This window comes from Cydia amplana, chromosome 11 (assembly GCF_948474715.1).
Source record: "Cydia amplana chromosome 11, ilCydAmpl1.1, whole genome shotgun sequence".
In the NCBI taxonomy this organism is placed as follows: Eukaryota; Metazoa; Arthropoda; class Insecta; order Lepidoptera; family Tortricidae; genus Cydia; species Cydia amplana.
The window spans coordinates 14,970,528-14,994,023 of record NC_086079.1 but is presented as its reverse complement, the minus strand read 5'-3'; the positions used below and the strand labels follow the sequence as shown (position 1 = coordinate 14,994,023).

Sequence of the window (23,496 nt, the reverse complement as noted above, 5' to 3'; positions counted from 1 at the left end):
AAGACACGTTCGTACGTTTCCGTGAAAATACGATTGAAAATAACTATAATTATCTGTACTGTTACACGTGTATTGTATAGTTTATTGTGCTATGCTGAAAGTTAGTAAAATATGTAGTTATAGGTGCATAATTAAATACGCAACTTTGCTGTTATAACAATGGTTTCACTGGAAACATTTTGGTCTTGCGTTTTTGCGAGTGTTCGAAGCGCCGCCGGTTGCCATTTGGCAAAACTGCTGTTAATATGTAACTGTTTTCTGCTGTACATGGTACATGTTTGTGGAATGAAGTTTGGAAATTGAAGAGAACTATAATATAAATTACGTGAAGTTACATAAGTACATATGTGGTTTAAGTATATGCTATCTCTTCGCGTTATTGATATCTTCAACTTGTTGATTAAAATCAAGCATTGCTGATAAGCAATGGAAGAATATTGGAGGATTAACTTAAAGCTCTGGTGGAATGAAGGGTTTTCGTCGAATTATCTAGATTTTTGCAACGAGAAGTAGGCTTACATATACCTACTGTTGATCCGGCACCATTACAAAGTTAATTTTTTTGTACAACAAAGGCATTTCATCATATTATTGTATTCAACAGAGCCTGCAAAAGTGCCCTTTCTTTAAAAGCGGTAGCGCTCAGAGGAAGGATGTTTACAACGAAGAAGAAAAGGGCGTAGTGCAAATTTATACTTATTGACATAGTTACATAATCACATCTTTTAAATAATCTTCAATTTATATTTCAGAAACCATTCGGCATATCCGAGAACGGTCGTCTATCCGTCTGCACAGTGGACCGCAAGGCCAGCATCGTGTCGTCCATCTACAACGACATTTCACCGACCAAGCCGCGCGACAACATCAGCCCGGTGCCGTCGACGAACAGCTTTGAAGATGTCGTTCCTAAAGTGCTCAGGACAGAGTCTATGAGGACGACTGTGGGAGCGCCTGGTGGTAAGATATCAGTGAAATTTCAGTTGAATGTTCATCTAAGACGGTTATCACCATTGACGTATATCTCAGGACTGGCCTTAACGGCAATAAGAATGGGGCATGAATGGGACCAGTACAGCGGTGTGACACCGCTAGAACGCGATTGGTTGATGAGTTCGCATCACGCGCGCGATTCGTCGCAACTAGTTGCGTTAGACTGCACGATTGGCTCGAATTCGTGAGTGAAACCGCTGAACTAGTACCATTTTTAGTGGTCGTAAGGCCCGTCCTGAGATATGCGTCAATGGTTAATACACGCACTGGCGCCGCATCTGGAAACCTCGCATCAGCGTGATCCAAAACCGCGGATTTTTGTTACGTGTTCATTAATTATAAGTTTTTTATTATCATCTGTATATTTTATACCAATAGCATACTATTCAAATAGCAGTCACAGTCAAGTGAGCTTTCTTCCAGATGACTTCACTTGATTAGGATCTCAATGTCAGGACCTGCTATTCTTCATGCATTTGATAGATTTAACATTAACAATGTTTTGTTATGTTATGATAATATTTATCTGTAAAATTGTACAGATCTCAGCAGACGAGCATCAGTGAAAGTTGAAGGTGCAAAAACAGTAGCGTTTGAAAGCCAAGCAACGAGCCCAGGCGAAGGATTAGGCAATGGAGTGGTACCAGCCAGTACTAAACCTAAAAGTCGAAGTGGGTCTATCATCGGAGCAATCAGTCCTATTATGGGAACAGGTAATGAAAAATTATCGAAAATTATATTCTTAGTTAAAATATTATTAATTACACTTATTTCTAAAGTATTGATAACTGTTTAAGATTTTGATCATGATTTAGTTTATAGAAGGGAATTCCACTAAACCAATTTTAATTATAATTTATACGCATTATAGTTTTAGGACAATTTTAAGAAAAAATAAATAGCATGACTGTGGCCTAAAAATGTAATATTTTCGACGATAATGATAAACAAATGACACTTAGAATTTAATTAAACTGTTTTTTTTTTATTTTTCTTTAGAGAATACCACTGGATTAGAACTGACTTTTGATATTGAGTTGGACTCTCTACCGCCTTGTGTATTTTCTAGAATGTTAAGTACTTCAACAACTATTTCAACGGAATCATCATCTCAATGTTAGTCTTGGGACACTTCCATCCCATGATTTGCATCTGTTGTTTTTGTTCATTTGTCGTTGTCATATTGAAACTTTAGATTACTGTCTTTAGTTTAGATTAAACTGGATTTAAAGCACGATTCGACTTTTCCATTAAAAGATTGGTATTCAGTGACAACCAATCGTTTGATATGTATCAATGCATAACATACCTACTGATTTTAATCTCACTCTCTTATAGATGTTTTAATCCGATTCTTTTTAAATGTGATTTTAGGGCTAATTACTAATATTGGCTTATCATATTACTTTTCAGCTATCCCTGGCGTGCCTACTAGATCTAGACCTTCTAGTAAAATGACAAAATACGTGGAATGCTGGGGCGCCGATAAACCCTTTGCCAACATCACCGATTCTACTCTTGCTAAAAATATTGGGATTTCGGTAAGTGTACCAAAATCTTTTTAATTATTAAAATATCCTAGAAGGTACATTTTTGTTAATAGTGTGATTTTACCCATAGATCTTATTTTCTTTCAGAGCCTTGCCATGATCGAGCACAATTTATTGCCTCAAAGGACAACGTGTTGCGATTGTAGGTTAGTTTGAGAATTTGTAATAATTTTCAGAAACACCATTGATTCAATTATCTACTCAGAATTTATGTTGTTACTTATCACCAATAAATAAAAACTCACAGTTATATAAGATCAAAATTAATAAATGTTTAAGTATACGCACATTTTACAACTGTGAATATTGTTTTCTAGAAAAACGAAAACATGGAGCCAGTCAATAAATTCAGATAACAGCACAGATCACACAGAGCACATCGTAAACGTCTACATGTAGAGTAGAATAACGTATGCCTAATATTTATTCGCAATTTCCACGTAGAAGAGCTTAGAGTCAATGATAATATTTCACATTATAGCAGTACATCGGAAGACATGAACCGCGTCACACTATGGTTCACCCGCGGCAGCCAGGAGCGACAGTACCGCAACCAGCCAGACGAGCACTTCAAATATAATGTGGCTTGCGCTGCGCTGCTGTTTCTGCTGTTAGCTGTGATCCAAATTCTGACTGTGCCAAGGTGAGTGCCATTTTGTAAAATTCCTATTAACGCAGGGGCCCGACGGCAGCGAGTAGCAGTGGGTGCCGAATTTCTTTGCGTGCGAGTGTGCTCTCATAGAAAAACATATTCGACTGTCGAAGCAGTATGACCGGCCAGCGGTTACCGATGAATATATAAATTAGTGTCCTATATTTACATAAAAATATTAAGGCAAAAAACTGCGAGAAAATATACTAGATTTCTTAAACAACAACGAACGAACGGCAACGAACATGTTACCAGTTACATTTGACCAGAAAACAGTAATTTATGAAATTATTTTAGATAAAATCCAAGGTAAAGCGCCGTTAAAGCTAAAACCTTAATACTAAACTACGAGTAAGTATGTTAAATTAATGTTGCGTTAAAGCGATTTAAGTTTTAATTGCTAAAGTTTGTTAGGGTTCCGTAGCCAAATGGCAAAAAACGGAACCCTTATAGATTCGTCATGTCTGTCTGTCTGTCCGTCTGTCCGTCTGTCTGTCCGTCCGTATGTCACAGCCACTTTTCTCCGAAACTATAAGAACTATACTGTTGAAACTTGGTAAGTAGATGTATTCTGTGAACCGCATTAAGATTTTCACACAAAAATAGAAAAAAAACAATAAATTTTTGGGGTTCCCCATACTTCGAACTGAAACTCAAAAAAAATTTTTTCATCAAACCCATACGTGTGGGGTATATAGGGATAGGTCTTCAAAAATGATATTGAGGTTTCTAATATCATTTTTTTCTAAACTGAATAGTTTGCGCGAGAGACACTTCCAAAGTGGTAAAATGGGTGTCCCCCCCCCCGTAACTTCTAAAATAACAGAATGATAAAACTAAAAAAAATATATGATGTACATTACCATGTAAACTTCCACCGAAAATTGGTTTGAACGAGATCTAGTAAGTAGTTTTTTTTTATACGTCATAAATTGCCTAAATACGGAACCCTTCATGGGCGAGTCCGACTCGCACTTGGCCGCTTTTTTAATATATGTCCTGCATAGTGCACAATGCGAGTACCTGTGTGTCGGAATTTGTAAGCAACAATGCATTAATTTAGTACCTATAGCAGTTTCAGCTTTACGCCTCAGGATTTGATTAACTTTCATTATCCAGCGCACCGTATATTCGTCTTGATCTTCGAATTCTAGATTTATTAAGACATGTTGGAAGCCATCTTTCATTTTATTAGAAAATTTATGGAGCTGATAAAAGTTTCAAGTCAATTTCTTCATTTTAATTTTAAGTGAGGAATGTTATCTTGGAAGATTATCTTCGGTGTCTATTAAAAGCGAAAGATTATAAAAGGCGAAGATTATAAATGTTTTAGTCTGGACGTAAGTCTGTGATAAGGGATCAATGTCATTTCGTACTTAAGCCCTTGCTACACGGTCGCCGACAAGCCTTCTAACCGTCTGACCTTGGTCTGTCCTTGGTCAGTTTTGGTCAAATTTTGTTGTAAACAACTGTCTACACGGTCCGGGACGGACCAAGGCCACGCGGTCTGGGGGCTTGTCGGTGACCGTGTAGCAAGGGCTTTAGAGATGAACGACTCATTGGATTTAAGCGATCGTAAAATCGTTGGATGCTAAATGTTCTTTTCTGACTGATTAAGTAGTCACAGACTTTTCATTTCATCTCATTTTATCGTTTAGGTTACTTACTCGATTGAGTTAATCTCTAGACCATCGTTCTGAACTTGTAGGTTTTTTTTATTAGACTATAAGATTTTGCGTGATTTCAGATCTGCCACCACGGGCCCGTTTCTCAAAAGCTTGTAACTTGTAATACAAGCGGATGTCACTTTTTGACAGCTTTTGTTATAAAGGGACTTCCACTTGTACCTATTACAAGTTACAAGCTTTTGAGAAACGGGCCCCACATCGTAAGGCATTGAGGAACCACTGTAATTTATTGCATATCTATTTTTCGAAAGAGACATATGCCAAAACGGTTTAAGATGTAACAAAATCAGACTAGTTAAATATTATCTATTTACTTATAGATGTTTATGGACCTTTTCTTGATCATAACAATTAAGGTTACCAACCACTTATTAGTATCTAAGTATACCTTCACTATGTTTATATCCTCCGACATGAACTTAATTTACCTAACTTAAGTTCCTAACAGTAAGACGTATATAGGCTAGTGATGATGATGATTTCTACAAGCTAGGTTGCACTAATTAAGCTTGCAATTTTCACATCGCTTAAGCTAAATCTTACAAACTCGAATAGCAAATCACGGACCGCCAGTAAATCTTAATTAACAGCAAATTAACTGCGATAGAAATTAACTGCAGCCGCGAACACTCAACTTTAATGGGATTTATTTAGTCTTTATTTAAAGCTAATGCTTCATTAACCGACCTCATTTATAGTAATTACTTCTACAGAGGTTATGATGGAGAAAATTCATAGTCGATCATTTTTAATTAATATTCTTGCAAATCATTTGATCGTTATATTTAATGGTGACAGGGCCTTATTTTTCTAGGTAGAATACCTGTATTACAAAACAATTATTTTTCTATTGGTAATTACTAAAACGGGGACTTAATCGCGTATAAAATGAACTTAATAAAATCGTGCAACATTTCGTGATATTGTACTCGGGGTCCCGGAAAAAATGCTTGTACAACTGTTTGGTTCACTCTAAATCCATAATTAATATTAGCGTTAAGCTAGTTTTTTGACACGAATATGGATTTAATATAGACTATTCACATTATTTAGGCGTAGGTAAAATGATATAATGTATGCTCCATAGGTATTCTTAACTTGGGCACTCCAAGTCATGCAACGATTATACTTATACTAGGTATTAACTAGTTACTACGAGTATAGTTCCTATTAGATATATCGGAGCTGCTAAGGTATTCACAAATATCTGAACAAAGCCCTTATTATTAAAACGTTAAAGTACACGTTGAAATAATTTTGAGGACCTTATCCGCTCCTATGTATCTGACGTACATTTATTGTGGCGACTGTACATTTATACAATGCACACAATTTCTATATTTCAAGGGGTATCGTCCTATATGCATCATTCGGGCCGACGTTCTTCACCCTCATGGTGTTCGTGTACCTGTCGTGGTACGACGGTACGTTCCCTCGACGGCCGCTGTCCGACATTCCCGCTGCCGATGACCTGTATGCTGACAACTGCACAAAACCTGGACAGGTGAGGTTCTTTTTTATTAGAAATAGCATTCAACCACAATTTCACCTGATGGTAAATGCCGATGCAGTCTAGGATGGAACATGCTTACCGAAAAGATGTCTATTCACTCTCGATTTAAAAAGATCCAAGTGGACTGGGAATAGATTTGCAGGAAGTGAATTCCACTCCTTAGCCGTTCGCATTGTTCTATTTTCTTCCATATGTTTGCATTTTTAGAAATAATTTGTGCTTGTCTTAACTGTGTCCGTTTGACGTGATGTATAAGTATCTTCAAAATAACTTTAACTGATTAGTCAGCCTCTTTTTGCACATTATAATCTAGTTTCGCTAACTAATCCAAACAAGTACAGAGGGCAGATGAGTTAAGTTTCAGTAAAAGTTACCTATTTCCTGGTTATTAATTATATCAGTTTCTTTTTTATTTTATGCCATAATAATATCCTAGTTCGTGTCAGTGTTAGTTTTGAAATATGTAGGTACATCGATATTTTTATACATTTCAGGTGGTGACGAAAAATAGATACATCAGAATTACAATGTTCCTGGTGTCAGTTTTACTGATAGGCGCTTGTGCTGTCATCAACTTAGTAAGTATCTATCTAAGAAATTCTCCCAATACTATAAATTACCAAATTTTATACTCATCTTATAGAGCTTTCAGCATTGACCCAGAAGTTAATGGAAGGACATCAAATATGTAATTGCAACATCTTTTGTTCAATATAAGAATTACCGTCTTGTCTATGAACCTGACCAAATAAGGAACCTGGCCAAATTTTTATTCATCTCTGCATTTTTTTCGAGAACGTATATTTCTGCTCTTTACAACACAACCGAGGTTTGATTCGAAACCACAATCTTTTCACCACAACACACATAAAAGGTATACTGTGTGAACAGCTGGCGTCAAATCCGAATTACAATAAGTAAATACATCGTCTCCAAATGTTGTGTTTGCGTCTAAATCTCAGAGTTATTTTTTGTGGAAATTTTATTTATTTATTTATAGTTTCAGCCATTACACCTCGACGACCAGCCCGAGTTACTGAGGTGGCAGAGGCTACATAACGACACCAACTTTACTAGCGATGTAAAGGCCGATAGAGTGCGCCACTTCGAATTAGAAGAAGCGCCGGTAAGTTTGTCATGGAAATGTATAAAATATAGTGATTATTTTCATCCAAGTTTAAGACTAACTTAGGAGTATTCGTATACATATAACGCTATTATTAATCCCACTTTCAACAGCTGCATTAAACAAAAAAACGTAGCTTATAAAAAATTGCAATAGTTATTGATTATGAGTAGCCAGAACTAAAAGGTATTGTACTCCACACTGAAATGTTGCCGGTATTGAAGTTCATTGGCATGTTGAACCATAACGAAGCGGATAAACTTTCAGCGTGTTTTTCGCTCACTGCTAAGTATATCATTTGTTTCGATCCCACACATTAAAAACTGACTTATTGCAGTGGAAATCTATAATCACAATAAAGTATATTTACCTAATATACATTCCAGAGCTATCTCTACAGCTCAGTGCTAACCCTGGCCTCAATCTCCGTGTTTCTCCGCGTGGGCTTTGTCCTGAAGTTGGCAGTGATGTGCTGCGTGCTCACCGCGCACATCGCGCTGTTCGCGTCCTCGGAGCTATTCTACCACAACCCGCTGTTGCAGCTTAGCGAGGAGATAGATGAGTAAGTTAAAAATATATTTAATCTACATTACAGAGCTATCTCTACAGCTCAGTGCTAACCCTGGCCTCGATCTCCGTGTTCCTCCGCGTGGGCTTTGTCCTGAAGTTGGCAGTGATGTGCTGCGTGCTCACCGCGCACATCGCGCTGTTCGCGTCCTCGGAGCTATTCTACCACAACCCGCTGTTGCAGCTTAGCGAGGAGATAGATGAGTAAGTTAAAAATATATTTAATCTACATTACAGAGCTATCTCTACAGCTCAGTGCTAACTCTGGCCTCGATCTCCGTGTTCCTCCGCGTGGGCTTTGTCCTGAAGTTGGCAGTGATGTGCTGCGTGCTCACCGCGCACATCGCGCTGTTCGCGTCCTCGGAGCTATTCTACCACAACCCGCTGTTGCAGCTTAGCGAGGAGACGGATGAGTAAGTTAAAAATATTGAATAAACACAATTTGCCAACGGAACAATAAAAACAAATTTAGCTTTAAGGTAGGTGCCTACCTGCATAATATATAAGGGGACGGTATATGACGTTTTCGATTTAGACCTCACTTTGTGCAATCAATTTGTTCAATGAATGATTAATAACTGCATTAAATTATACGCAAATCTGTTCACGAAGAAGCCGTGTACCGGCTCTTCACGCCATATTTTTTTTTATTTCCTGTAATTCTCTACAAATCGACACTAAAAGTGTCCAAAAATCAAAATATGGAGTTCCGTTTGAGCAAGACGCATTACAGTTTTGTCTTTGACAGTAATTGAGTTGTTGTGGGATTTTGAAGGCTAGATAACTAAACTACCAGATTATTATCTACTTATATTTTTACTCACAAATACAACACAGAAATTCAATCCCAAATGTAAACTTTCGTATAATTTCCATACATTGACGACATCACTCAAAACTCTTCTTCGAGTCAGATGGCCGTTGGCCTTGCATCGAAGCAGACGTGTACATCGTCATAGCTCGTTTTTGACATTAATAAAGACATTTAATCATATACGCATACGAAAATGTATACCAGTAGATAAATTGTATTTCATAAAATAGGGTAAATAAATATAATCACGTCGAGCTCCAGTCAAATTTTAAATGTGAGTTGTTGTTATTTACGGGTCGTAACGGTCGAAAACAGCAGTAAATTATCCTAAAACAATACGATTACAATCGAATTTAAGTAACTTGTTCCTTCAAAACCCGCTTAAAATGAAAAAAGTTTAAAGACTCGTTTTACTGATTGGGATTGATTTTCATTATGCTGGTATCAATTTTGCGTCATTATAAAAATGTATATGACTTCTGTACGTCAATGACTTTTGATGTCAATTAATTGTAATCTTGTATTTATGTTAGAGAATATTATATGTTCATTTAAATATTACTCATCTATTAATACGAAGCGTAATTCGTTTAATACCTAAAGACTTGCAGTGTCTACACCTACTTTGTTGACGTTCGTTCCGTCTATGTATGCGATTACGTAACGTGCTGTTCTGATAATCTTCAAGAATCAAGATAATTAATAACGGCAAGACCAGCATTTAGTACCAGCGAGTTTTGCGGATTTGGAGACCGAGATGAAGCTTACAGGCCAATATCGCTGCGGCCTGGCCTGCTTATTGTTATGTGTATAAATCGAATGTTATATTAATTTACTATAAAAAACAATGTTTTATTTCAATGACATTCTGTGCGTAGAGGTATGTATGTTTCGGTGATTATAAGAATTATGTCCACACAATAATCGTGCAAAGCAGAGACTGCATTATTTCTTTACGGTATAAGCGGTAAGGAAAAACTCATTGGTATCCTGGCTCGTACCAATGAGTTTTTCGGAACTTATGTACGAAATATCATTTGATATTTACCACTAGCTTTTCGGTGAAGGAGGAAACATCGTGAGGAAACCTGCATACTCGTAGTGGGTCGTTCTCGCATTTCGTGCAAATCGGTGTTTTCGGAAATTTACCAAAAATGTGGTGGCGTTTTCGAATATCTGTTAATGCAAGGTTGTAACATAGGGCCTAAAGTATATGTATCTCCAATGAAAAATTCTAAAAAAGTTAGTATTTTCTTTATATGTACAATTAACACCCAATTTTTTCATTCATCTCTATATGTAACGCGTGAAGATATAACTTTGACCTACATTTTAACCTTAAGATACTACAAATAGAAAATTCGTTGTTTGTGCAATAAATGACTTATTTAGTTATGTTTTAAATCGTATAATATTAGAAGCTAGAAATAAATAATAAAAACTATACAGCCTTATAAGTGTATGGTTCAAGTAATTTCTTCATTACCGACGCGAGAAATAGATTAGCTATATTTTGCTACATAGCGAGGGTATATAGCGCCTACCGCCGATGCAACACATTGTTCGTCAGTCAGTTGGCCGCATGATCTCGTAGCGGATGCCCGTGTGCCACTGTTAGCGAAAATATATACGATCTCTCGGGTCGGGAAGGAGTGTGGTTCTCGATAGTCTTCATCGCCATCGCGTGATTTATACAGTAAGTAGCAAGTGTACATTATTATAATTATACGTAATGAAGTGTTTTAGTGTCGCCTTTCAGATGGTTTATTCTGCAAAATTAAGGTCTGATGCCAACTGATGTAGGCGACAAAAACTTCCAAAACTTCATTCATATCGGTTTCATTCACTTCTTTTCCTTCCAATTTTACTGGGGAAGGTAATGAATGACTTAAGAAGGTAATGATAATATATTCGAGGCAGTGCATTTAATGAAAAGAGGCTTAGTAATTATAAATACTACGCTGTTATAAACATTTAAAACTGTATATGATAATAGGGGAGCCTTTGTAGTCTAAGATGGTCGACCTTCACCGATATGTCTGACGGATGAAACTTACATATTATGAAAGAAAATATGTTCCTGAACATAAATAAATAGGGTTGCTTAAAGAAATATGGTCAAGACTATTTTTAATTATTAAATTTCACCGATCTGTCTGACAAACAAAATAAGTTCCAATGGAAAGTATACAACTTGTACAATATAAATCAACTAGGTTGCCTATCTTTTCCCGGTCACTATTATGTGGTTATAGGGTTGCTTGCGAAAATCCGATCACAAATAAGGGTTGCCAGGCTTTTAAATAAAATAAGAAGGGAAGACTTTTAGCGATAACTCATAAACGGCTTAACTTATCAAGTTTGCTTTAATTTTGTTTGAATGAGTTTATTAAGCACTATTTTTATGATTTTTTTTTTCATATTTTTGGATCGATTTTTCAAAAGTTAGAAGGAATAACCGTTTTTTGTTCTTTCTAAATTATTATTTCCGAAATGATTCACTTTATCAAAAAATGTTGTTTGCAAACTCCTATTTATTTTTAAAGACCTATCCAACGACACCCCACACTATAGGGTTAAAACGATAAAAATAAATTACATAGGTACAAAACGCGAATGATTTAAATATATTTTGTCTATGCTAATTTTTGAAAATTTGAAAACTACGTTTTATGTGATATGGTGCGCAGATGTTCAAACCGACTTAACAAACACTTGGGGTTGACAATCTCGACTTATAATGATGATAAGTAAATGGTAAATGTACCATCTAGCTTGAACATTATAAGTTGAGATTGTCAACCCCAAGTGTATGTTAAGTCGGTTTGATCATCTCCACAGTGCTTAAGACACATGTTTTTAATATTGTCGATTTTAATTGGTGTTAATTTTCTTGAAATACAGTTTTTTTATGTTCGATTTCATAAGTTTGTTTCATTACCGTCCACAGATAAAATTACCATCTCGGCCGATTTCATTACCAGCGCGTAGTTCATTACCAGTAGCCTTATTAAATGAAAAGTAATAAGGTTACAAAGGTGCCTTTAGCAGAAAAATGTTAATAAATGAATCCACAAATTGACGAAACCCAAAAGTTTACCATTTAAAAGAAAAATTACAAATCGAGAGAATCTCACCGATTTGCACGAAATGAGAGAATGACCCTAGTGCATACATTTGCGAAGAAATTCAAAGCTGTGTGTGAAGTCCCCAATCCGCATTGGGCTAGCGTTGAGATTATTGTCTATACATGGTGGTCCAAACCGTGACGTCCAAAAATCGTGGGCTATCATAATGTACCCCATATGTATGTTAGCCGATTTTTCGTAGTTTTCAAGTTATGATTTTTTAAGATTTTAACTTTTCCTATGTAGGTAATATTCTCCGACCGTCCTTAGTCTGGGACCGGTCTGAAAACCAGCGCCGGGCACCTAGGCCCGGCACACGCTGAGACTGGAACCCTGTGCCTAATACAAAGATCTTCTCACTTTTGTTTTGTATATGATAACAACTGTTTTATTTTATTATGTAAGTAATTCTAACTCTATTTTATGTTCATGTATGTGGCAATAAACAATTCTTATTCTTATTCTATTCTTATTCTTATTCCTATGAAATTCCGGGGATCCCATACAGAGTGGCTGAAAAATAACTGCATTCCGTTGCCAGGGAGGTGTTGGGATTATACTGAGCAACTTTTATTATGGGACCAACCCCGAAATCGCGAAAAAAAAATTGGCTTTTTATACATTTTGGCTAGTCCATTTTCTATGGAAGGGTAATTTTTTTTCGCGGTTTCGGGGTTGGCCCCATTGTAAAAGTTGCTCAGTATAATCCCAAAACCTCCCTGGCAACGGAAATGCAGTTATTTTTTAGCCACTCTGTATGGGAACCCCGGAATTTCATATGAAAAGTTAAAAGTAAAAAAAAATCATAACTCGATAACTACGAAAAATCGGCTAACATACATGGGGTATATTCTGATAGCCCACGACGTGAGGAATCTAAAAAAAAATTTTTGGACGTCAAGGTTTGGACCACCCTGTATATAGGCTGAATTATTATTATTATTTATAGGCGGTACGGTACCGTTATTATTTATCAATACCGCTTCGTTTTGAAGGTACTATACCTGTTGAAATATAAAGTACGGTACCGGTATAAAATTGCAGCAGGTACAACAATTTTTTATAGGTGTACAGTCAGCTGCAGAGAAAAGGTACCACCCCTGCATACAATCTTCTATGCAGGGGTGACCTGCAGCTGACTGTACCTAAACCATCACTGACCGAGCGTAGGCGAAGGTCTCCGTTTCAGCTTGGGCAAAAATACTTTCGTTTGTTCGAATGTTCTCCTTTGCATATCACATTTCTCAAATATCTCGAGAAAATTTGTAAGCAGGTTCGGTAGTTGGATATAATTACTCGGTTTCTTTTTTTTTATAAGTTCTAATAGGCAGAGATTGGCATAAAGGACTTAAGCGACAGTAGGGTCTGTGGTACTTAAGACCATTGTGATTATTCGTAGTGTTCGACCGAAGATTCGGTTTCGGTTTCGGCCATAAAATCATGTTTCGGCCGTAGTTTCGGTTTCGGCCAAAAAACGGCCGAATCTTTCGGCCTGGCCGAAACATACGAAATAGTACTTCGTATTATGAAACTAAACTATGTGACAAAGACCAAAAGTTGGCGAGCAAGTAGGACAACAATATTTATATATACAGAAATTTGTGTTTCGGTCGGACACTAATTATTAGGTACTTACTGATTACGCTGCGCCGCGTGGAACGTGAGGTGCGTTGGGGTAAGTACATACAAATCATTCAAGAAAAAAATCCCTTTTAAGATCACTCGTGTGTCTGCCCCTAATAGACTAATTCAATTGAAATTTGGTACACATTTTTCACATATGACAAAGAGTCGGTGATCCAAAGATGGACTAGTAACGTAAATAAATAAACTTTTAACTTTGCGGCCATTTTTTTGTATCGTGTGATATATCAGATATTAAATTGTAAGATATTTACTAATAATAAGCATTGGTCACGTAAATTATTTTTAGTCTTTTTTTGCAAGTATGAATGATATAGAACATTATTTCAATTATTTTTAAAATTAAGCCTATCCAAAGGCGACTTGGAAGATGTGTCATGGGGATCTATATTCGTTGGGTGAAAAACAAGTTTTTTTGTCTAATTATCGTTTAAAACACAATCGATCGGCAATAACGCGGGCACATAAAACAAAAAACTTCTTTTTTCACTCATAAAACTCCTTAAACCTAATAAGAGCTAAACAAAAACAAGTGCGAGTCGGACTCGCATTCTAAGGGTTCCGTATATTAAGTCCGTCTCACGCTTGACTGCACATTTCTTATAGATTTTCCTGACATATATAGGTAAAGAACTACTTTGTGTATTTTTTTCAAAATTTTAGATCCAGTTGTTTCGGAGAAAGTGGGCGGAGAATGATCATTTTTTGCCTATTTTCATGAATAACTGCTGAACTATTAATCCTAAAATTATAAAAAAAGTTATGTTTGAGATTCTTACAATGAGCTCTTTTATTTGATATGTAACACTATATAGTTTAAAAAACATATTTTTTAATTTTTTCATTTACCCCCCCCAAAAATGGCTACCGTATTTCAAATTCTCTAAAATACATTTTATTTACGTTACACGTCCATCTTTGGGTCACAAATTTACATTTGTGTGCCAAATTTACATATGTGTGCCAAATTTCAACTGAATTGGTCCAGTAGTTTCGGAGAAAATAGACTGTGACAGACGGACGGACAGACAGACAGACGCACGAAGAATTATATGTATATGCACTTATCCCAACGCACCTCTCGTTCTACGCTGCGCGGGGTTCATTGCCGCTCCTACCGCCGTAAGTGTAAGTACAACTACATCATCAAGGCTACGATCGAAGATAATCAGTTCAGCACTGAAATAATAGCGGTGGAATGCCAGTATAATATTTAATTATTTATTTTAATTTTATAAATTTAATAGCAAAATAAATAGCGAATATAGGATACTCGTACAAGTAAATCTGTAAAGATCTTAGGGGTACATCAGCCGACATATATTATTAAATTTTATTTTGTCGGCCTTAATTAAATTTCCACCCTGCCGAAACTTTATTTATTTAAATTTTTAATTGAATTGATTTTTCGCCTTATGAATAACCGTATAGAGTAGTAAATAACATTTTACATCTGACTTAATGACATCTGGGTTTATTCGGTTTAACTTTACAAAACGCATATCTCGACAAAGCCATAATATGCAGAAAATAGTTAACAATCAAATGAATTAAATTAGAATTTAAATACGTCACGTGTGACATGAACAGACAAGGAGAGCAAGATTTAATGTATTGTTTCTCTTTCTTCTTTCAATGGAACGTTTTTACAGTTTCTGTTCCTCAAAAGAGGTCAGTGGTTAACACTAAACTCAAAACGCAATCTTAAAAAAACTTGATGGGTCAATGACCTGTCCCAGTAAAGTGAGGTAGTGTGCGTGAAGTGCGCTTGTGTGTGAAATGGGGTAAATTGACAGAATCTGAAAATTTACCCACCTCTACCGTCACCTTAAGAGTACCTACCGAGAATTACCGTAAGATTAAGAGTAAGGGCACGTAAGGGTACCTGACTTTCCCTTCCCAAAACCCCCTTCCGTCCCTTTATCAAAACGTTCCATTCAAAAAATGGCCCGTGCGTCTGAATTGCACAAGGAAGTCGTCTCAAAGTCGTATCATAACAAGATCAAAACGTTAACAAATTGTTAAATCAGAATCGGCCTTAATGGACCAAAATATATTTGACGCGTAAAATAATTCATACTATCACTATCTCCACAATCCCTACTATCTGCCTGTTTGTCTGTTTCCTCTTCACGCTTAAACCAATATACTTATCAATTATCACCATCATTCCACATAGGCGAAGTTGCGGCTAACTTCTCTTCATCCATAGCGTTTAGTGTAACCACATGATCTTGGTTGCATTGGCCGTCTTGTTTCCATTTATACTTATCAACTAAATTGTAGAAAATAATCTCAAACTTGCAGATTCTCCATGCTCCCATACGCAACCAAAGCCGGCCTGGTGCTAGTATTCGTGGCCGCACTACTCCACATCCTGGACCGTCAGATCGAGTTCACGTCCAGGACCGACTTCCTCTGGAAAGACAAGCTCAAGTTCGAACAGGAGGAGGTCGAGACGATGCGGGGGATCAACAAGATTCTGCTGGAGAATATATTGCCGGCCCACGTGGCGCAGCACTTCTTGACGTCTGTGGCTTCGGAGGTAAAACATTGGTGTTTTAAATTGTTGCTAATAGGGATGCTAGGCCTATTTGTGTAAAGAATATTTGAATGCTTTTACTGATATCTTTTATTTGGCTGAGATATTGTTTCTGTTGTGTAGTACGAGGGAGTTAAAAGGCTGGCCCAGCAAAGAGTGGCGGTTACTCCACCGACAAGAGCATAAGCTCTTAAATATTGATGATGATGACTGAGGTCATACTGAAAATTCCTATACCTAATCTCTAAACTATTTAATTTTTAACATTTTCTTTTATAATTCCTTTTATTAATTTCTTAACTTTTTCCTACAACATTTCTTAACGATAGGATCATCCTGAAAAGTACACGGCCCATTTTTCCTCAGGCAATTTTTGTATGAAAATTTGGGCCCTCAGTGACTTTGTATGGAGTTTATGGGGTAATCTGGGTAAAACAAAAGGATTCTGACTAAATGTTTAAACAGTGTTCTTAATTGTTTTTATTGATTCGAACCAAACACATAGCTTGACTTGACACTGTCAAATGTAAAAAAGTGTGAAGAATATTTAACTTCATGTCCGCATTCAGACCAAATCTCTTTGCGCATTTTATAAACAGTGATACTATATTCAGTGTGAGTACATCCCATATTTAATTTTAAATTCATAACTATTTCAGGAAGACCTCTACCACGAGCGCTACTCAAGCATCGCGGTCATGTTCGCGTCCATCCCCAACTACAAGGAGTTCTACGACGAGACAGACGTCAACAAGCAGGGACTCGAGTGTCTCCGGTTACTCAACGAGATTATCTGCGACTTTGATAAGGTTAGGCGAGTGTTTGAACAGGCCACATAGACTTAAAATAAGTTAATCTACCATTAGATTTGGTAAGAACTCGAGTGTCTTAGTCTAAATAAATTTTAACAACTCGAACCAGTTTACTATAGTAAGGTCACTAAGCACGAATTTCGTACACCCGCCCGTTCCTATCTCTATCGCACCCGCATATCTGCTAGGTACTTCTACTGCTAATAATATTTTGCTGATATATTACAGTTATTATTGAAACCGAAGTTCAGCGGAATAGAAAAGATCAAGACCATCGGAAGCACGTACATGATTGCTTCAGGCCTGAGGCCAGGGAAAGAGGACCAAACGGTAAGAAAAACCATTAAGAAAATAAGAAGCATTAATGAAATTGACTGTGTTAATACATAGTATCACTTGTCAAAGGATAAACAATCTTGACGTACCTTTTTATTGAAAAACACTTTTGAAAAATTAATCTCAGCAAATATGTAACAATTATTATAGAATATATATTATGATCACTTAGATTCTTTTGGTTTCATAAGGAATAGTTACTATTTTTAAAGCGATTTTCAATAAAAACGCACGTCAAGATTGTTTACCCTTTTTCTACAGCTAAAAAACGAAGTATACTACTTTTAGATTAGTATACTTCGTTTTTTTAGCTGATTTAGATTCCTAAAACACCCTAAACTTTCGCCCTTACGACCACGATGAAATACCTACAATTAGTATAAGTACGTCCATCTTAGGCACTCTACAAGTATACTCTTTTAACGTAGGACAGCCAAGAGGCTAAAGTTGTTAAGCGGGCGAGGTGGTCGAATTACCTTGACACGCTTAACGATAAAGTCGCGTCAAGATTATTTTGAATTCCTCGCCCGCTTAGCAACTATTGCTGCTGACTGAATGTCAATTAACTACAAAAATATATTATTTCAGGACGCAAAAGGAAAGGAAGAGCACACAGTGGCGATCCTAGTGGAGTTTGCGTTCGCTCTGATCACAATCTTGGACCAGATCAACCGAGAATCATTTCAGAGGTTCAAGCTTAGGATAGGTGAGTCACATTTCAATAAACAATGTTGTACACAAACTAGATTGGTATCTCAGTTACGAGTACTATGTTTTCTATTAAAAAATATAGGAACGGGACTGCGATGAGGATTGCACGATTCATGGAAGCTTGTATCTTTTAAACCATTCAGAAATATCGAGTAAAAGCAGTTCACGATCCATAATTCATTTATCGCATCCATGGTTACAACGACTCTTACGCTAATAATAAAATTTTAGTTTATGTGCTTACGCAAATAATTAAATTAAATTAAATTAAATATCTTTTATTGTCAGGCAACTAAGGCCCATTATACCTTACTAACTAACATACATACATAACATAACAAAAAATTATTTCGGCGATACGGTGGTTTTCTGTTATGTCGCATGTTCCGGTGTAGGATTTTGCAGATTCCCACGGAACCGCCGAAACATCACACCCTCAATAATGTGTAGTCTTAACCCTTTATAAGGCATAAAAGTGTCAGGAATTATGCAAAATTGAACCTTATCGCTTTGAAATAAAGTTCAAACTCACGTGGGAAATGTATTCCCTCTGCCTTATAAAGGATTAAATAACACAACCTATAATCACAACATTATTAGGTATATCATCTTTTTACAGGTTTAAACCACGGGCCGGTGATCGCCGGCGTGGTGGGCGCACAGAAGCCTCAGTACGACATCTGGGGGAACACCGTCAACGTGGCTTCAAGAATGGACTCCACTGGCGTCATGGGACGCATACAGGTCACAGAGGACACCGCTAAGTAAGTACTGGTCGAACAACAAAACAAAAAAAAACCGGCCAAGTGCGAGTCGGACTCGCGCACGGAGGGTTCCGCACCATCAACAAAAAATAGAGCAAAAAAATCGTGTTTGTTGTATGGGAGCCCCCCTTAAATATTTATTTTATTTTATTTTTAGTATTTGTTGTTATAGCGGCAATAGAGATACATTATCTGTGAAAATTTCAACTGTCTAGCTATCGCGATTCATGAGATACAGCCTGGTGACAGACGGACGGACGGACGGACAGCGAAGTCTTAGTAATAGGGTCCCGTTTTTTACCCTTTGTGTACGGAACCCTAAAAACACCAGTGGGTATTCAGGGTTCTCAGGGGTCGGCAACGGTTTGGTTCCTCCGATGCTACTTATGTCCATAGGCGACGGTGACCGTTTCCCATTAGGCGGCTCGTCTGCTCGCTTGATGACTATCACATATGAATGTGTAGACCTCGTGAAGTTGATGATAATGTTCCGTCACCGAGTGCATTCATAGGTATTTTTTCGACTTCAAAATGTATTCTAAGCTTAATAGCATCGTTCGCAGACGATTCTGCTTGTTACAAATTAAAATTGCGTTCATAGGGACGTTGGTACGCAGAAATATAGAGTAGGGATGACGTCACAGCTATAAATGACCATATTCACGACCACTCTATCAAGAGTGACGTACTTAGATAAGAGAATAAAATAAAACCCAATTAAAATTAATCCTTTCTAAAGCTTTATTTCTTTTAAAATAAATCAAATCAAATGCATTGTCATACGAGTTTCAATTAACTAAACTTACTTACTTACTTAAACTAATATAACAGCTCACTCTAGAAATATTACACTGTTTTTGTCTGTAGTGAAACTTTAAGCGAAAGTCGTATTATAAATACTTGGATCGGCTTATTAACGCCTGAAGCAACATGATATTTCTTCCCTTAAAACAAACTTTGCTCCGCAATACTTCCAGGCGCTTTATGTTTAAAAGTTAATCTGAAATGTTGTTTCAGGGTTCTCATGAACGCAGGTTACACGTGTGAGTGCCGCGGGCCTACATTCGTGAAGGGGAAAGGAACACTCACTACATACTTCGTCAAACCGCCCACGTCCATCGGAGGAATGTAAATGGGATGTGAGCGATTCTTGGTTTTTATGGTCTTTATGATGAAGAATAAGTGAAAGAGGGCTGACAGAGTGTATAAGGGAAAAGTAGAAGAGGGAGTTGGAAGGGGCAGACCTCGGTGGACTTTCTCCGATCAGATCGGGGAAATCCTGAAGAATGGCCAGGTCAAGAGCACCCTAAACCGGCGAGCGTGTATGAGGAATGTTATGAAAGTAACGGAAGCGAAAGAGGTAGGTCAAGATCGAAGCAAGTGGAAATCCGTGGTCTCTGTCTACACCTCCGGGAAATAGGCGTGATTATATATTATGTATGTATGTATGTGTAAAAAAGCGCTGGTGGCCTAGCGGTAAGAGCGTGCGACTTGCAATCCGGAGGTCGCGGGTTCGAACCCCGGCTCGTACCAATGAGTTTTTCGGAAGTTATGTACGAATTATCATTTGATATTTACCAGTCGCTTTTCGGTGAAGGAAAACATCGTGAGGAAACCGGACTAATCCCAATACGGGCCTAGTTTACCCTCTGGGTTGGAAGGTCAGATGGCAGTCGCTTTCGTAAAAACTAGTGCCCACGCCAATTACTGGGATTAGTTGCCAAGCGGACCCCAGGCTCCCATGAGCCGTGGCAAAATGCCGGGACAACGCGAGGAAGATGATGATGTATGTATGTATGTATGTATGTATGTATGTATGTATGATCTGACAGCCAAGCCAACATTTCTTCTAATGCGGGCGGGTGGGTGCAGTTGTTGGGCGGCTGCACTTACTACGCGGGTGTAGGTAAAATCCGTCGCACGCGTTCGCGTCAGTTAGCGTTGCTCAAACTATTTTTCGGTTACCCGCTCCGCTCCGTGCAACTGCACCAGCTTGCATACGCCCTACCAAACATTAACAATGTTTGTTGGAAGAAATATTGAACGAATTAATTTAATATCAACATGATGAATAACTTTATAGTCACAAAAAGTTTCATCCGCTGTAATCTTGGAGGATATAATCAAACGGAGACGCCATGTCTGTAATTTTCTGTACAAAACAGTCTGCCGATTTTTGCGGGGGAGGGGAACGTCAAATGTATGCGTAACGTAAAAATAGCCATGTCAGATAAACGTCAGTCCATACATTGTGTATGACCGTTGGCCGCCTATTTTCGACAGAGGGGAAAGCCTGTTAATGGCTACTCCGTTTAGTTGTATCCTCCAAGGCTGTAATACATACAGCGGATGAAGCTGTATCTTATTATACTTCGATAATTATTGATCACTTACGAGTGATATTTTACAACAACTGATAGAAAAGGCATTATAAATAGAAATGTTTGTCTATTCTTCGACATAAAGATTTGGTGTTTTCTAGGGTACCTTAATACTGGATTATAAAATATTGGTGAGGAACACTGAAATGTATATGGAAAATAAGTCATTTTAGTTTACTTTAGTTGTACAGTTTGGTCTTGAAATATAGGTCAGACAAAGTTTTATTTTGACTGGCATGTGTATTATGTGTAAAAGGTTTTTTGACTTTAGTGGACGATTAGCGATTGTTTTACTTACACTCGACTCGAGTTTAGTTTCTGTGGTCTATACCAGACCACACCTATATAGACCAGACCTATATAGGTAGATATATTTTTGTGTCAATGAAAATAATTAGGTATACACATTTTTTGCAACACATAAAAGCAGTTTACAATCTATTTACAAAAATAAGTATATTTTCAGAATTCTAATACATATCTAAAAATTTACAAACTTATTAACACATATTGAAACACTATCTAATAGGATAATTCTTATTAAATAGGTATTTTAAGAGTTGCTAAAAGTAAGCCTATTTAAGTATTTTTTAGTAATTTATTTTGATAATATTTTTAAACTGTCCCACTATTTTTAAGTAAAAGGTCCAAGACCTCGTTTTCACAAAATTGCCAAATTATTATTTATAACTAGAAATAGTTAGAAATCGTTATAAATAAGTAAATCTTTTACTTATTAAACTAAGTACGTAACTACTACTAGTTACCTACGTAAGATTACGGTCTATGCTACTGGTTTTTCGAAAAATTTATAACATCAAATGTGGTACACGTAGAATTTTGTTATAGAGTTATGTATGATTGGCCATACTTCTAAAATAGATACTGCACAAATTCAATATTTACCTAAGTCCGTACTTCTCTCGCATTAGTTATTTAGTTTAAATAGAGCAACACATCTAAAAACGTAAAATACAATCACTTTGTATAATTCTATGTTCGTTCCGTTTATTGTGTTGCTCTTCAAGTCTTCATAAATTAATCTTAGGTAGTTTAAATTATTCCATATATTTTTGTATAATTTTGTAAATAAAGGTGTGATAAATAATTATTTTGAATATGACAATATTATTTATAAATACGTTAATAAATTAAATGGCTAAAGTAGAGATTACAATTACTTTGCATTTAATAGTGAAAGTTTATAAATATTTAGGCGTTGTGTTTAATTTTCATTGTGTTAAGTTTAATTTTAAAATACTCATTAGTATGGTGCTAAATTGTTAAGTAGCCTAATTTTAAATGCATAATAAAATTTAGCATGATAAATATATCAAGTTTGTATTTTTATTATTTTGCTAAGGCGATATATTGAATGTGAATATGTTATTTAAAATGTTTGAGGTGACATTTAAATACTTAAAACCACCCAACTTCAGTCCACAAGTTTAATGCGTAATTATAATTAAGTCCATTATACCACTGTTGTATAATTAAAAAAAAAAACAATGGGTTGCACTCCGGGAGTGCCGACAGAAGTAAAACTCAATGACTAGTCCAAAATGTCTGCAGCACTATGTATAATTGACCCATCCTCCTTTCTATTGAAAAACTTTAGTTCTGAAATTGCTGGTCAGTGAGCTTGTTTAAAATTCGAACTTCAAATTTGTAGCGTTAATTGTTTAAAATTCGAATAGAAATTGTAAAGTTACCTTGCAGACCTCGCATCTAAATATATGTATTTGGTCATGATATTTTGAGTTTTATTCACCAGTACTAGAGTTCACTTTATTAGCGATTTAATAAAGATGTAGCTTTATTGAATTATGTCATTGAGTTTTTCTTTATTGATTTAAATGCCATCTAAATGAGTGGCCATCTAAACCTTACGGTCACGTGATCGCCTTACGCTGTCTCGAGTTTATAATTTTTTCCCCATCTCAAAAAGTGCCCAGCGCCGCTAAAGAAGTTTTCACTTCAAAAAATCTTCACCTAAACTAAGATATTCGATTTAGTTTTGAACCATAATAGTTGGAGTATTTTGGACTACAGTCGGGTGGTTTTGCGGTACAAACATCACAATACATACTTACCTCGGTACCTTGGCCAAATATCGCTTCGAGCCATTATGGACAAATACCAACGCAGATGGCTCTGCAAAAAAGATTCCAACATGGTCTATGTCGGGTTTTTGCTGTAATTTGAGTTAAAACTAGCACATTAAAGAATTTTAGCTTGTTAAAAATAAATACGTAATACAAACTGTATTTTAAAA

At 36.6% G+C, this 23,496-nt stretch overlaps 1 protein-coding gene across 1 annotated transcript in view; it reads left to right on the top strand.

The window, feature by feature from the left end:
* The window catches only part of LOC134652123 (adenylate cyclase type 2-like), a 215,422-nt gene extending 195,442 nt beyond the window's left edge, over positions 1-19,980 (top strand). The window contains exons 10-24 of the mRNA XM_063507291.1: positions 753-960; positions 1,536-1,706; positions 2,407-2,534; positions 2,631-2,689; positions 3,025-3,186; positions 6,231-6,387; positions 6,891-6,974; positions 7,397-7,522; positions 7,909-8,084; positions 15,983-16,220; positions 16,877-17,026; positions 17,258-17,359; positions 17,954-18,071; positions 18,696-18,840; positions 19,858-19,980. Of these exons, the coding sequence (XP_063363361.1) occupies positions 753-960; positions 1,536-1,706; positions 2,407-2,534; positions 2,631-2,689; positions 3,025-3,186; positions 6,231-6,387; positions 6,891-6,974; positions 7,397-7,522; positions 7,909-8,084; positions 15,983-16,220; positions 16,877-17,026; positions 17,258-17,359; positions 17,954-18,071; positions 18,696-18,840; positions 19,858-19,972 (2,139 nt within the window). The 3' untranslated portion in view covers positions 19,973-19,980. The remainder of the gene's footprint in view (positions 1-752; positions 961-1,535; positions 1,707-2,406; positions 2,535-2,630; positions 2,690-3,024; positions 3,187-6,230; positions 6,388-6,890; positions 6,975-7,396; positions 7,523-7,908; positions 8,085-15,982; positions 16,221-16,876; positions 17,027-17,257; positions 17,360-17,953; positions 18,072-18,695; positions 18,841-19,857) is intronic.
* The last annotated feature ends 3,516 nt before the right edge of the window (positions 19,981-23,496 follow it).